Here is a 12,798-nt window from a genome sequence, read left to right as displayed (position 1 = left end):
TACATGTTGGGGTCATGAACTGAGACCTTGTCCTTCGCTGACCTGTGTGTAGAGGATTACTTGCGCCAACTAATCTAATCCATGAGCATATGTTAAACACAATGTATTCAAATAATGAAATGTGAACACTTGCTTGACTACATTGTATAAAACTGTTTGAGAAGGCTGAACATGAAATCCTAAGATATACTGTTGCCATTGAGGCTTGTTAGTGACTACATTAAAAGGTAAAACCTAAATGTACAGATCGACGAACTCGGCACGAACCCTAGATCCGTAATGTATTAACTTATATTAACCTGGGAAATGGGTTGAACATCATGATTGAGGGTATAAAGTGTGACTATTCTAATGTACAGTCGCACTCACTGAGCACACCGAACCACGCTGGAGTTCGCGGTGTTGTACTGAGGGCTGCATGCTATCTGTTGCTTTGTCCTTTGAAACTGTTCAGTATAAAATAAAGATCTTTTGTATGTTCCTTTGTAACCCACGTCGTGTATTACCTTTTGGGGTACTCAGCCTCGATATCTTCTTTTTGTTTTCACAGTCAGGGTCACCAGAATGCATACGGGGCCTGCACTCCAGTCAAGCTACTGTGCGATTAACAGGGGAGAGAGGGAGTCAAGGAAGAGGAAGGTCTTGAGGCTTTTCCAAAACTTAAGGAGGTCCTGCTCAAGACGAAGTGAGACCGCTGAGGAAAGCGATCGACCACTTGCTCTCGGTTTAGCAAACCGCTTAACACGCAAGGAGTTGGTGCCACGAAACATAGTTTAGAGAGAGGGAGTATTTGGTTAGAAAGATGCAGAGTGGTCCCCCAGACAGCCTTGTGGAAAAAGCAAGGGATTTTAATCTGCGCTGCGATCAGGTGCCAGTGGAGACGTTGTAGGGCAGGAGTGATGTGGTCCCTGGCCTTGAGGGCCAGGATAAGTCTTGTTGCTCTATTCTGGATTAGCTGAGGGGTCACAGGTAGATTAAGGAGGCGGCTGTTGCAATAGTCAAGCCTAGAGAGAACCAGAGCCCGGGTAACATTGAGTCTCTGGGGGAAGGTGAGCAAAAAGTAGAATTCCTTTCAGAAGGAAGAGCTGAAAGTGAGACGTCTTGACAAATGTCCAGAGTATGACTGAGGAAGGAGCGAGGAGTCGAAGACGACTGCGAAATTCCTGTCACTTCCGAGGTGCGAGGGGCGTGTGGGCCCATGGAGGAAGGCCAGAGAAGGGAAGCAAGTAGGATGCTGGGGTCCCAATAGGGAGGATCTCAGTTTTGCAGGCATTGAGGTAGAGATCATTAGAAGTGCACCAGGGCTGGATAGCAGAGATCTCTGAAGATCCTGAGTTTCAGCCATTGGACTGGTAGAATCAAATAGTCTATATGTCCTCGAGGATCCAGCGAAGTGTCCCTGGAGTGCCCATAACTCCAGTGGGCTAGTGCACCAGAAGCGTCACAGTTGGTTTGCATTCAAGTCCACAACTTTTGGGGTCACCAGCTTGTGCCATTTATAGCCTTCCACCTGAATTTCAGCTTTCCAAATTCACGGGAACCGTGCATAGAGCAGCCGTTGACACAACAGTCCCTGAATTAGGCTTCCTCCAACCTGTGAATTGTCCTGAACAGGTCTGCATCGGTGGAGTCTACATTTCCTCCCTGAAAAGGGTTGCATCTTGCATTCAACGGAAGAATTCTCAAACCTGCAACTCTTGGGCACCACTCATTAGAACAACCACCAGAAGATCGAGCATCTGGTATTCTTCAAGGTGGACAATTAGCTCTTCGGTCATTTTGTCTGTCAGGTGAAACAAATCTCTTGGTCAAGCAAGATCTTAGTTTATGCTTCTCTCTCTTCAATGTGGCTGTTGAGGATATCCATTGAGACCGGACATTTGAAAGGAAGGTAGAAGAGAAAATTTGAAAGACAATGATCAGTGTCAGAAAGACGCTAGATTAGAAAGATGAGCAAGATATTCAAGATATTGTTTAAACCTCTTAGTCTGCTTAAAAAGACTTTACCCTACTGAAATCAAGCTATTTAGCATCTAAAAATTCACCTTTATGGAGCGGCTTGTATTCTGCAAAGGAATCCGTGGACTTGGTTGGAAATTCCCAGGTTCAAAATGATAAACCCAGAAGCAATGTTCTCTTAGCATCATACTTTTGGAATTCCCTGCCTTTGTACCCCTTTGTTCCAATCCAAATCATTTTGAGAACAGGACATCCAACTTGGAGGGGGGGGGAGGAACAGTTTTTCCAGAGTCTAATGAAGAAAAAGACAGTTAGGAAAAGCTATGTTGAGGTGAGAGTGGCAGGCTAATTGTAAACCGATTCCATCTTTAGAAGTACAGCGCAAAAGGTGTCCATGTCATTTTAAATCCATCATTTAAGGTTTATATGATGCATTCTTGCAACTGTGATCTTTTATTTATTCGGTCAAGAGACTTGAGATTATTATTTTTTTTTCTTTCAAAAAACAACCCTTTAGAAAGACTGCTCCATGACTGCACGGAGCAGTCTTTCTAAATTGAACTGTTCACGCCAGGAAGCGGAAGCACCATTGAGGGAGACCAGGTAAGTTTGTCTGTGTGTAACTTTGGGTTGGGGGACTGCAGAAGGAGGGGGTTGGGGGGGGGGGGAACCCTGATTTCAAATAAATCACGGCAGAGGGAATGTCATTTTTTGCTTTTTGTAGCCTGCCTAAAATCTTGGGAAAAAAAAACAAAATTGGTAAGCGACCTACAAAAAGCAAAATGACCTAGAGCCATCTTTTCACCTGCCTTTATCTATGTACAGCGCAGTCGCAGTTCTGCTAGGTTCATTCCAAATCATGTTATTTCTAAAAAAAAAAAAAAAGTTCTAAAAAGTATCCCAAGAAATAGTTAGTTTGCCCCAAATACAATTATTTACCTCTATTGTAGGATCATATTCATCTACAAAATGATTCTGAATGAGTTGGATCGTCAAAGCACTCTTCCCAACACCACCAGCTCCTACCACCACAAGCTTGTACTCCGTCATTTTTGGGAGACCTTAAAGAGAAGCAAATATTGGGTCAAATAAGCCATGCATCAAAAAAAAAAAAAAAAAAAAAGTGGAAGAATACATGTAATACACACCAACCAACATTTCTAGTCTTTTGAAAATTAAAGACCAGCAAGAACAGACTTGAATGACAGAATTAATAGTCCCAAGTATGATGGGTTAAACTAGGACTCAAAATGTGCACTCGCTATTAGCTAGTGAAAATTATTCTTGGCCAGTAAGAAATGGTGATCTGTGTGCATGCGATGAATTGAGGGGGCAAGTGAATGCCTGACAAAGCTTGCAAATTAAAATTCGTACCCTTGGGGTAAACACTTATTTGAATACCCTAGCATGTTCAGACTCTGGGTACAATCCCAGATTAATTTTTCCCCCAATATATGAATTGGTTGTCCTAGTTTCATACCTGCCGCATTCTTTCTCTGGTTAAATGTTTCGTCCTACCTTTACTGGTGCCAGGCTATACTTTGTTACTTTGCAACCTATATTGTTTCTGCATGGTATGACTAGTTTACCCCAACAAAAACACCCAAACACTATATGCAGTGCAACTATGGTACCAGGGAGGTATGCAAGTTGGCCGTGGAGGTGTACAGTTCGGTTTGATGTCCACAGGGGGGGGGGGGGTAATTTTAAGCTGTGTATGTACGAACTTTAATCCCCCCCCCACACACCCCCATGGACATCAAACCGAACACCCCCACAGCCAACTTACATACTACCTCCCTGGCAAACAAAACATCGTATCTCTGCGGAAACTGGGCTCCATATGCCCTTAACGCAGCTCAGCTAAAAATAGCCCCAGACACATTAACACAGCAGCAAAGGACATTTTCCTTCCCTCCCCACAAACCTATCACCCCCACACCTCTCGTATAACCAAGACCACCCGAAGCCCATGCAAACAAGTGGTGTGCGGTGTAAAATCCCAGTAACCCAATAATTTGTCCAACTGGGCTGACCTCCAATCCAACCAACAGGATAAGCAATGATCGAGGACCACCAATACAGACCCGCCAGCCGGTTAACGTGAACTCAACTACTAGCCTTCATATAGACCCTGAGAGGTCAAAACATGCGTTGGCTGACTACTTAAAGCATGCAAATAAAATGCATGCATCCCACTGCAAACAGGAATGTGAAGTTTTAATTATTTAAGCGCAAGGTATCCAGGCACAACTACGTTCAAGTCCAAGCACGAGGTGTGAGCAGCACCTCCCCTTCCCGTGATCTTCAAGGTTCGAAATTGAGGGAAGCTGGATGCCATTTAGCTCCTGCTTGTAGCCAAATAGAGCCTGGTCAGCTTGGCACCAACAGCTACTAAGAGCGACTTTTGGCTCTGCAGGCCAACTGATGCCGAACAAACAACGCTGGGACAATCTATACATAAACATTAGGGCACCCCTATACAACTTTTGGACACAATTATATATGCAGAAGTTTGGGTTGTGGAATGCTTTGTACTGGCTCCTCCTTCCGCAGTGGTAGCTCCCGGTCACTGGTTAGTGAGGGTTAACCAGGAGCCACTAACTCCTGCCTATCCAATCTGAATTTCAACCCAATCGGTCTGCAAATATAACCATTAAATCATCTGAAATATTCCAGTGTTGTGCTAAGTTGAGTCAAAGCCTAGTGCCCAAATGGCTCTACTTACAAATACCATACTGCCTATGCGTAATGTCATGCTGCCTAGATCGCACCCTGTCTGCCTTTTAGTTATTGGAAATTTGTATAGCGCCTTATGTATCATTGGTATGATCTCAAAGCGCTGGTAGGTTCAACGCCCTCAGGAACCGCAGTTCAAGTCGGGAGAGGGAAAGTGCGTGGGTGCACCAGGTATGTGTGCAGCTGGTGTGGTTGTTGCACGATAGCTGCTTCTTAGCGGTAGGTGTGGTGCTGAGGAGATTAGTTGAATGTGTTCAGTCTGGAGGGTGGACATCCAGACTGAGTTCTGGCTGCGTTAGGCCTGAGGAGATGCCTAATCTAGCCGGTATGTGCTCGCTAGCTGTGTTTTATTAGGATGATGGTGTTTTATTAGGATGATGGGTAGTTTGATGAGTCATTTTAGTATGAGAACAGCTTTACCAAATGTGTCATAGTACTGCTGTGTTCTAGTTCAATGGTGGTGTATAGGAGAGGGCGAGCGTGGTAGTGTGATATTGTGGTAATCAGTAAAGTGTATGCGACCACGCACACTCAATGATGTTGGGAATACCTTCTAAATTCAACTCTAATACAGTGACGCTATTAGGGCATATTCAATGATGTTGGGAATACCATCTTAATTCAACATGTGATGGGCCTACAGCGAGCTGCTTTATTTTAGGTGTAAGTACTGTGTGAGGGTTGATGGCGGAGGGCTTAAGGCTGGAGGTTGTAGTGAGTGGCAGGAACGGAATACAAAGTGTCGGAAGGAACCAATACATTGTGTAGACACTTGGAAAGAGAGCAGTACGATACAGATTCGTAGTACAATGATGCGAGATGCAAACAATAAGAAATTAGGGTACTACCAGTAATTTACACAGTTAATAGTTGTCGCAGTTTTATACAGTCAACAGTTACGTGCAGAAATGTGGGACACTTGCTGCTAGTAGAATGGGTTGTAACAAATAAACAGTGCAGGTTGCAGGCCACATTAGGGAGAATATACAGTACTTTAAGCGAGTGATAGCGCGTATTCAGCTGCAAAATAGCAGTCGATAGTGTTAAGAAGCGCGGTATAGGTCCATCAGGCAGGCTAACAACAGGTGCAGTAGGTTACCGTGCAGGCAGTAGACATGAGTAAGGCGTGCCTGACTATACGTTAATAATGTCAGAGACTAGAGCATATGCACATGAATCACGATGATATAGTAAAGAGGCAAGCAAATGCAAACATGGATTAATCATATAAATCGTAGATAATGTGCAACACCTTAAATGGTGTGCCGTAGCTATTGGGAGAGCAAAGTGAACATCAGAGATTCAAGGTGCTTCATTACGGGGGTCGTATCACTAACAGCATAGACAACGTCTAAGTGATAAAAAGAGTCAGTGTAAGCGAACATGCTGTGCAGTGTTCCAAGTAAGACCTCCGGCGACCGTTAGTTCGAGTCTGGGTGGGGAGAAGACATGTAGCAATGAAACTGTACAAGCTTTTACGTTGGTCTGAATATAAGGCAGGTGGGTCTTAGGCGGGGAGACTGATATTGCCATGAGATGGGAGAACCAAGGTTGGCGGGGGGAAGCGTAGGCAAATTTCCTCGACCAGGTTTTCCAGAGACCGTTCCCCTGGAGCGGTTCTAAGGGTACCTGAAGGAGGGCATTGTGCAGTCTCCAGTTTCGCAAACAAATCTATCTCTGGAACCCCCATTGTTAGGCAAGATTGCATGCAGTGCCCTTTGGGTGCACTACAACAAACCTGACCTCCTGGCAATAGGACCCCAACCTTTGGTATAAGTCTGTACTACACAGGATGGTAGCGTGTTGAGCAGCCAGGCTTATTTCAAGAGGGGTCAATGTGAGCAGTAGGGGAGTTGCACAGATTCACAGAGACAAGTATTCAAATAAACTCTTACACACAAGGCTTTTTGATTAAACAACTATTAATTTATTTAACAGTCAGTTTGAGTAAGCCTTCTTCAGAAGAGGCAATATAGTAACAAACACATTCACTCCAAAGTACACTCTTAGTTTCTCTAAATCAGCAAGTACCCATCTGGGATGGCACACCGACACCTCCCACACCCTCAGGTGACCTAAACAGCCAGGACACTGGACATTAAATATACCACTGTGGCATCTAGAGCGGAGTAGGTCAAAGAAAAAGGTCACTAGAACAAAACGAGATCCCACAAACCTTCCGAGGCAGGCAAGCACTGTTGCCAACCTCCAAGGCAAAGTAAGTTAACCCCTTTGTGAGGTGGAAACCCCAGAAGAACAAATAAAAACCACATTTGACACCGACCACACCATACAAGCAACATACCAACAGGCAGCACAGCAAGAGGAGCCACGTTGCCCAGAAGTCAGCCTCCGAAATTACTCCCATGAGGCGAGTGGCACCCAGGCGCCACAGACAAGATAGGGGTTGGGAGGGACGGGGGGTGGGGGGGGGGGGGAGAACCTGTGTACATGGGAAATCAAGGGACAAACAAAAGAAACTGTTATACTGGCCTTGTTTGAATGTCCATAGCATTACTACCTACACAATGTTATGCTGCCTACACCCAATTTTATGCTGCCTATAGCAAATATCATGTTGCCCAACTCTTCCCCCCCTGTACCCACTTGACACCAGTAAATTTAGGGGGACCTCCCCGCTATATTGGTTGCACACAATTCCCCACTTCCTCACGTACGCCCTGCAACCCACCTATTCCCATGGCAAAAGCTTCTACCCAATGCCCTACCTTTGGCACTCCACAAACATCTCCCCTGATGGCAGTGTTGCCATCTGCTGTGGCTCTCCACATGCCAGCCTGCCCAACCCTACACCCAACCCCCTCCAACTGGCACTGCCTAACTCTGCCACCAAACGCCACATAGAAGTGAGCCACGACCACCCAATCACTCCTGGGAGCCGGTTACCCCCCCCCCCACCAAAGCTACCACACCCGACCTCTAAAACTAAAATCACCATGCTGAGAACTAGCCCCCCCCCCCCCCAAAGCCTGCTCAGGGGACACCAGATTACAACACCTCTGATCCCGCACATACATCCCTAAACATGTGCTCCCTATCAGTTCCCAGAGAAATATTTGTGCACCTACTAAAACTACCACGCCCCCGACCTCTAGGGACACCATCACCCAGCTGAGAACTTGCCCCCGTTACAGCAGTTTTTCTGAAGTTCTACCGAACATCATCAAAACCATTTAACTGAGACAGTACAAGACTCCACTCTTAGCATAAGGCTGAACCACCCACGTTTATGGTAGAGTAGACAGAGCAGCCAGGCTTATCTTAAGTGGGGACAGGGCGATGTGGGGGGTCGGGGGGGGGAGGGGGGAGAACGATGGCAGTAGACTGGTACAAAGAATCTACAACACAAATGATCAATAGAAACACTGACAATGAGAAGTATTATAACAAAATAAAGGTTTGTTTTAAATACAATTAGGTCAAGTTAAGTCTTGGGGTAAGTACTGGTCAAAGGCATATACACATATATACCACAACACAATGCTTTAAGGTACACAGACTAAAGCATATAACCTTATTTGGAACACCTAGTAGTTCTAGGGAAGTCAACCCTAAGTATAGGATACACCTATTCTTGCTGAGTAAAACCAACGGTTACTATTAGATTACATTCAGTAATACGAGGTAGTAGACCCCAACAGTTGTACCGTGATGCTCAGCAAGAAATCACATAAGTCAACTGGACAATATACGTTTTGTGAATAGTGGAACACTTATTCTAGGTACATTGTGATAATTATACTAGGTGAGTAAAACCGAAGGATGTAATATTCAATTGCAATTGCTTTTGAGATCAGTGAAACAGATTGAGATAAGCAGTAACTCTTGAAACTTATTTTGGATGGCACACAGCAAACTCAAGCTAAGTAAAACCCATATAATTTTTCAAGGAGCCATCAGCAACTTGGGGCAGACTGTTCGTGTCTAAAACAGAACAGGGGAAGCAAACCCCAGTGTTACTCTTTATAAATGACTCAGTTATTTTAGGTAGGCCAAACCTAATGCAGATTTCTGGACAGGCCAACAGCAAGTCTGGGGAAGCAAGACACAGTTGGGGGACAGTCCTACATTTATCCTAACAGGAATAGTGAAGTGAAACCAACAGCATTACTTTTGGGAAGAGGCACAACCAAATCACAGGTGAATAACACCCTTCAATCTACTTTGTTAGAATGGCTAAACAGTTTCTAAGGAAAGAAAAACGTTACATATACTTTTCAGAATGGCAGAACATATCTAAGGTAAGGACTCCACCCAACCCAAACTAACCAACCGCTCCTCCATTAGCACATGCGTCACCCTTACGCTGAGAAAACTCAAACCTAGCCCACCCAATACTACGACCAAAGACAAAGTGCACACCCCAACCAAGACTACCGCACCAGCTATAAAAGGTGCTCTTATTAATGCATGTTCCATAATTGCACATGCTACAGACATAGCAGACCTCATTTTAGCTGAAGACCTAGACTTCCTAGCCATAACAGAGTCCTGGCTCCATGCAGCCGCCGGCCCAGCCCTCTCGCCAGCCATTCCCAACGACTACATCATCCGAGCGGATAGAACAGAATCTAGAGGCGGAGGCCTGGCTATAATTGCCAAAACACGTCTCAACACTAGACTTGACTCAGCTACCCACCTCCCATCATGTGAATCACTCACAGCCAAGTTGCCCACTGCCAAGTTCCAAACGATATCCATTCACCTACTCTATAGACCACCTGGACCCTTAGGATCCTTCGAGGAAGACCTCAGTGCCATCCTCACCAACAACTTAAACTCCTCCCAGTGCCTCATCCTAGGGGACTACAACCTAGGCTTCCAAAACCCCAAAGATCACCAGGCCATCCTTATCAATAACACTGGCTGAACTAGGCTTCACACAAAAAGTATCTGGCCCCACCCATAACAAAGGGAGAACCCTTGACTGGGTAGCAGAATAGAACTGCTCGGTATCCATCACTAATAATTCCCCTCAAGCCTGGTCTGACCACCATCTCCTCTCCTTTTCCCTCGAAGCCTCGAGCCCCATCACCAACAATGTGCTAGCTTCAGCCATCCCCACGAGAAGTAAGAAAAACATCAATGGAAAAGTTGATTCCCTCTCATCCTCCCAACGCTTAACCAACTCCCTGCTACTTCCAATCCCCATGACCTCGTAGAAGGCCATAACAAATCCATGCGCACAGCCTTAGACTCCATTGCACCCCTAAAACTAAGAAAATGCAAACTGAAAAAGCACCTCAACTAATGGTTCTCCAGCCACCTTAAAGCGCTCAGACTGGAAAAACGCAAAATGGAACAAGTCTGGAGACAGTCTCCCACAGACCACAACAAGACAATGCGCAATAAAACATCCAACTACAAAAAAGAAATCATAGCTGCTAAACAAGAATCCTATAATCAAAGAATCGCACAATCCAATTGCAGCACCAAAGATGTGTTTACGATCATCAAAGAATTGGAAACACCAGTGCTAACTCTAGACACCTGTGTGAAGGACAAACAATGGTGCACCAGTGTCCAAAATGCCCTAAATAATAAAGTCACAAGCCGACAAACTAAAATTAAAAAGAAAGAATCCATAGCCAAACCAACCAACTCCACCAACACCTCCCCTAGCCCCCCACACTCCCCTCCCAACCCCGTTCGCTTCAGTTTCTCCAGAGTCTCTACTCTCAAAGTGGAAAAAATCATTCTCAGCCTAAAACCATCTAATTGTCAGGGCGACCTCTGCCCCCCACATCATTAAAGATGCGGCAAGAGACCTCTCGCCATTCATCACCAGACTCATTAACGCCTCCTTCTCCTCAGCTACAGTCCCCAGCAACCTTAAAGAGTCTTTGGTCCTCCCCCTCAAAAAACCTTCTCTTGACCCCTCCATTCCCACTAACTACAGACCCATCACCACCGTCCCATTCCTACTCAAGATGCTAGACAAGACAGCATACCAACAAATCCAAAAATACCTCGAAATAAACCACCTCCTAGGTATCCGACAATCAGGTTTCAGACCCCAACACGGGACAGAAACGGCCCTCGTTGATCTGAAGGCTCAAATGGACACCCTTAGAGACAATGGGAAAACTGCTCCATTACTTCTCCTGGACCTCTCCGCGGCATTCGACCTAGTTGATCATAAAATCTTATGTAATCACCTGGACTCAGCTGCCCACCTTTCCCAAGAAGCCATCGACTGGATGGAGTCATTCCTAAGCAACAGATCCATGCATGTCTCCTCCACCTCTGTGGCGCCGACCCCATCGCATTTGGAGTCCCACAGGGATCTTGCATCTCCGCTACACTGTACAACGTGTTCACAAAGCCCTTGATTGATGATCTAGATGGCCTGGGTTTCACCTACACTAACTATGCCGATGATACACAGATCCTCATCCCGTTGACGGGAGATTACAACCATGATTTGGCCTTGGTGAACAGGGTGTACCTCATCATCCAGGCATGGATGGCTTCGCACAGTCTATGCCTGAAGGACAAGACTGAACTCCTCATCCTTGGTTCCACTACAAACATAACCAAACTGGACCACAACTACGCCAACTTCATTATAGACGGGAACCCAATCAAGGTAGCCAAAGAAGTGAAAACCTTAGCAATATACATCGACTCCTCCCTCTCCTTCCATAAACAGGTTAGCTCCATGGCATCCTCCACGGCCTACACATGTAAGCTTATAAGAGAAGCCAAACCCTTCCTCTCCACTCAGAGCTGCATAACGCTAGCCAGAGCCCTGGTATTAAAAAAACTGGACTACTGTAATGCCCTTTACATAGGAGCCAGCAAGCAAGTCACAAACAAAATTCAGACACTACAGAACAACGCTCTCAGAGCAGCGCTGAGCATCCCCAGGAGAGAACACATCTCCAACATAAGGAGAACACATAACTGGCCCAACACCACAGACAAAATCCTGCGTAAGGTAGCCTCACTTACACACAAGTGCCTTAACAACGCTGGCCCACGTCACCTAGTCAATAGAATTAGCAAATACACCCCCAACAGACCTACCAGAACCTCGAACGCAAACCTGCTTATAGTTCCCAGGTTCAAACGCACCAAAATGGGTGGCAACAGCTTCCAGGTTAAAGCTGCCCAACACTGGAACGCCCTACCACCCCCGCTCAGGACACCCCAAACCTACACACACTTTAGACAAAACTACATCCAGTGGATAAAGAACAAGGACCACTAATAATACTATATACACCATAGAAATTATGCTCAGCTGTAAATTTGTAAACTACATGCCTTATTGTAAACGTGTACATTTTTGCCTCCATTGTCATATTGTAATACTGTAATGCATAGTAACCTGTAACCAAGTTGTGAATATCCTTGTTGATCCTGCACCCTCATACCCCCGGGTCTGGTGCGCAATACAAATGAATAAACTAAACTTGTAACTGTTCACTCAACCAACTCTTTTACAAGTAAAACATTTAAACACATAGTTCTCTTTTCTAGGCAAAAGGGCCAATCGCTTAAAAGTATTTCCCTTATTCTTGGAGCACGAGTGTTCTCAAGGGCAGACGGGTGGTCACTAGGGTCTAGTGTCCAACAAGCAGTGTCAGGATAAAGTAGCAAAAGTCAGTTTCTAAGGAAGACTTTTCAAACCGTGGAGTATTTTACTTTAGAGTTAGTTGAGGGTTCAGGGGCTTCGCAGAAGACACCCTAGGAGGATTTTAGCAGTGAGGCTGGGTGAACTGGACCAGAGGCCTCCCAATCACAGAAAACACCCCAAAACTACACAGAAATCACGAGACTTAAGTAAATACCCAAGCCAGCACAGTACCTCAGCACAGACTATTTTGTAGCAGGAGGATGGCAAGATCTGCAGCCAAAAACCCAGACAGTGGATTCTTGTGGTGCCTGAAACCTTGGAAGGGACTTGCAGCAGGGATCAACTGGGAAGGCTCTAAGCAAGGTTTTCCTCACGGCTGGATGCAGTTCTGCGGATTTGGCACCTTTGCAGGAGCACAGATGACAGAATGCCAGTGGTCGGATTCTCGTCATTACAAAGGTCCAGCACTCTGTTAAGGGGACTTAACACACTGGAAT

At 45.5% G+C, this 12,798-nt stretch overlaps 1 protein-coding gene across 2 annotated transcripts in view; it reads right to left on the bottom strand.

Moving 5' to 3' along the window:
* Window positions 1-12,798, bottom strand: part of KRAS (KRAS proto-oncogene, GTPase) — a 229,606-nt gene that overhangs the window by 179,419 nt on the left and 37,389 nt on the right. For both annotated transcript variants that reach the window (XM_069628481.1, XM_069628480.1), the window contains exon 2: window positions 2,899-3,020. In XM_069628481.1, coding sequence (XP_069484582.1) covers window positions 2,899-3,009 — 111 coding nt within the window. In that variant the 5' untranslated portion in view covers window positions 3,010-3,020. The remainder of the gene's footprint in view (window positions 1-2,898; window positions 3,021-12,798) is intronic.

The sequence above is a fragment of the Ambystoma mexicanum genome, chromosome 12 (assembly GCF_040938575.1).
Source record: "Ambystoma mexicanum isolate Mex_15411 chromosome 12, UKY_AmexF1_1, whole genome shotgun sequence".
Lineage (NCBI taxonomy): Eukaryota > Metazoa > Chordata > Amphibia > Caudata > Ambystomatidae > Ambystoma > Ambystoma mexicanum.
Note: the sequence above shows the minus strand (reverse complement) of the source record. Positions and strands in the feature narration are given on the sequence as shown.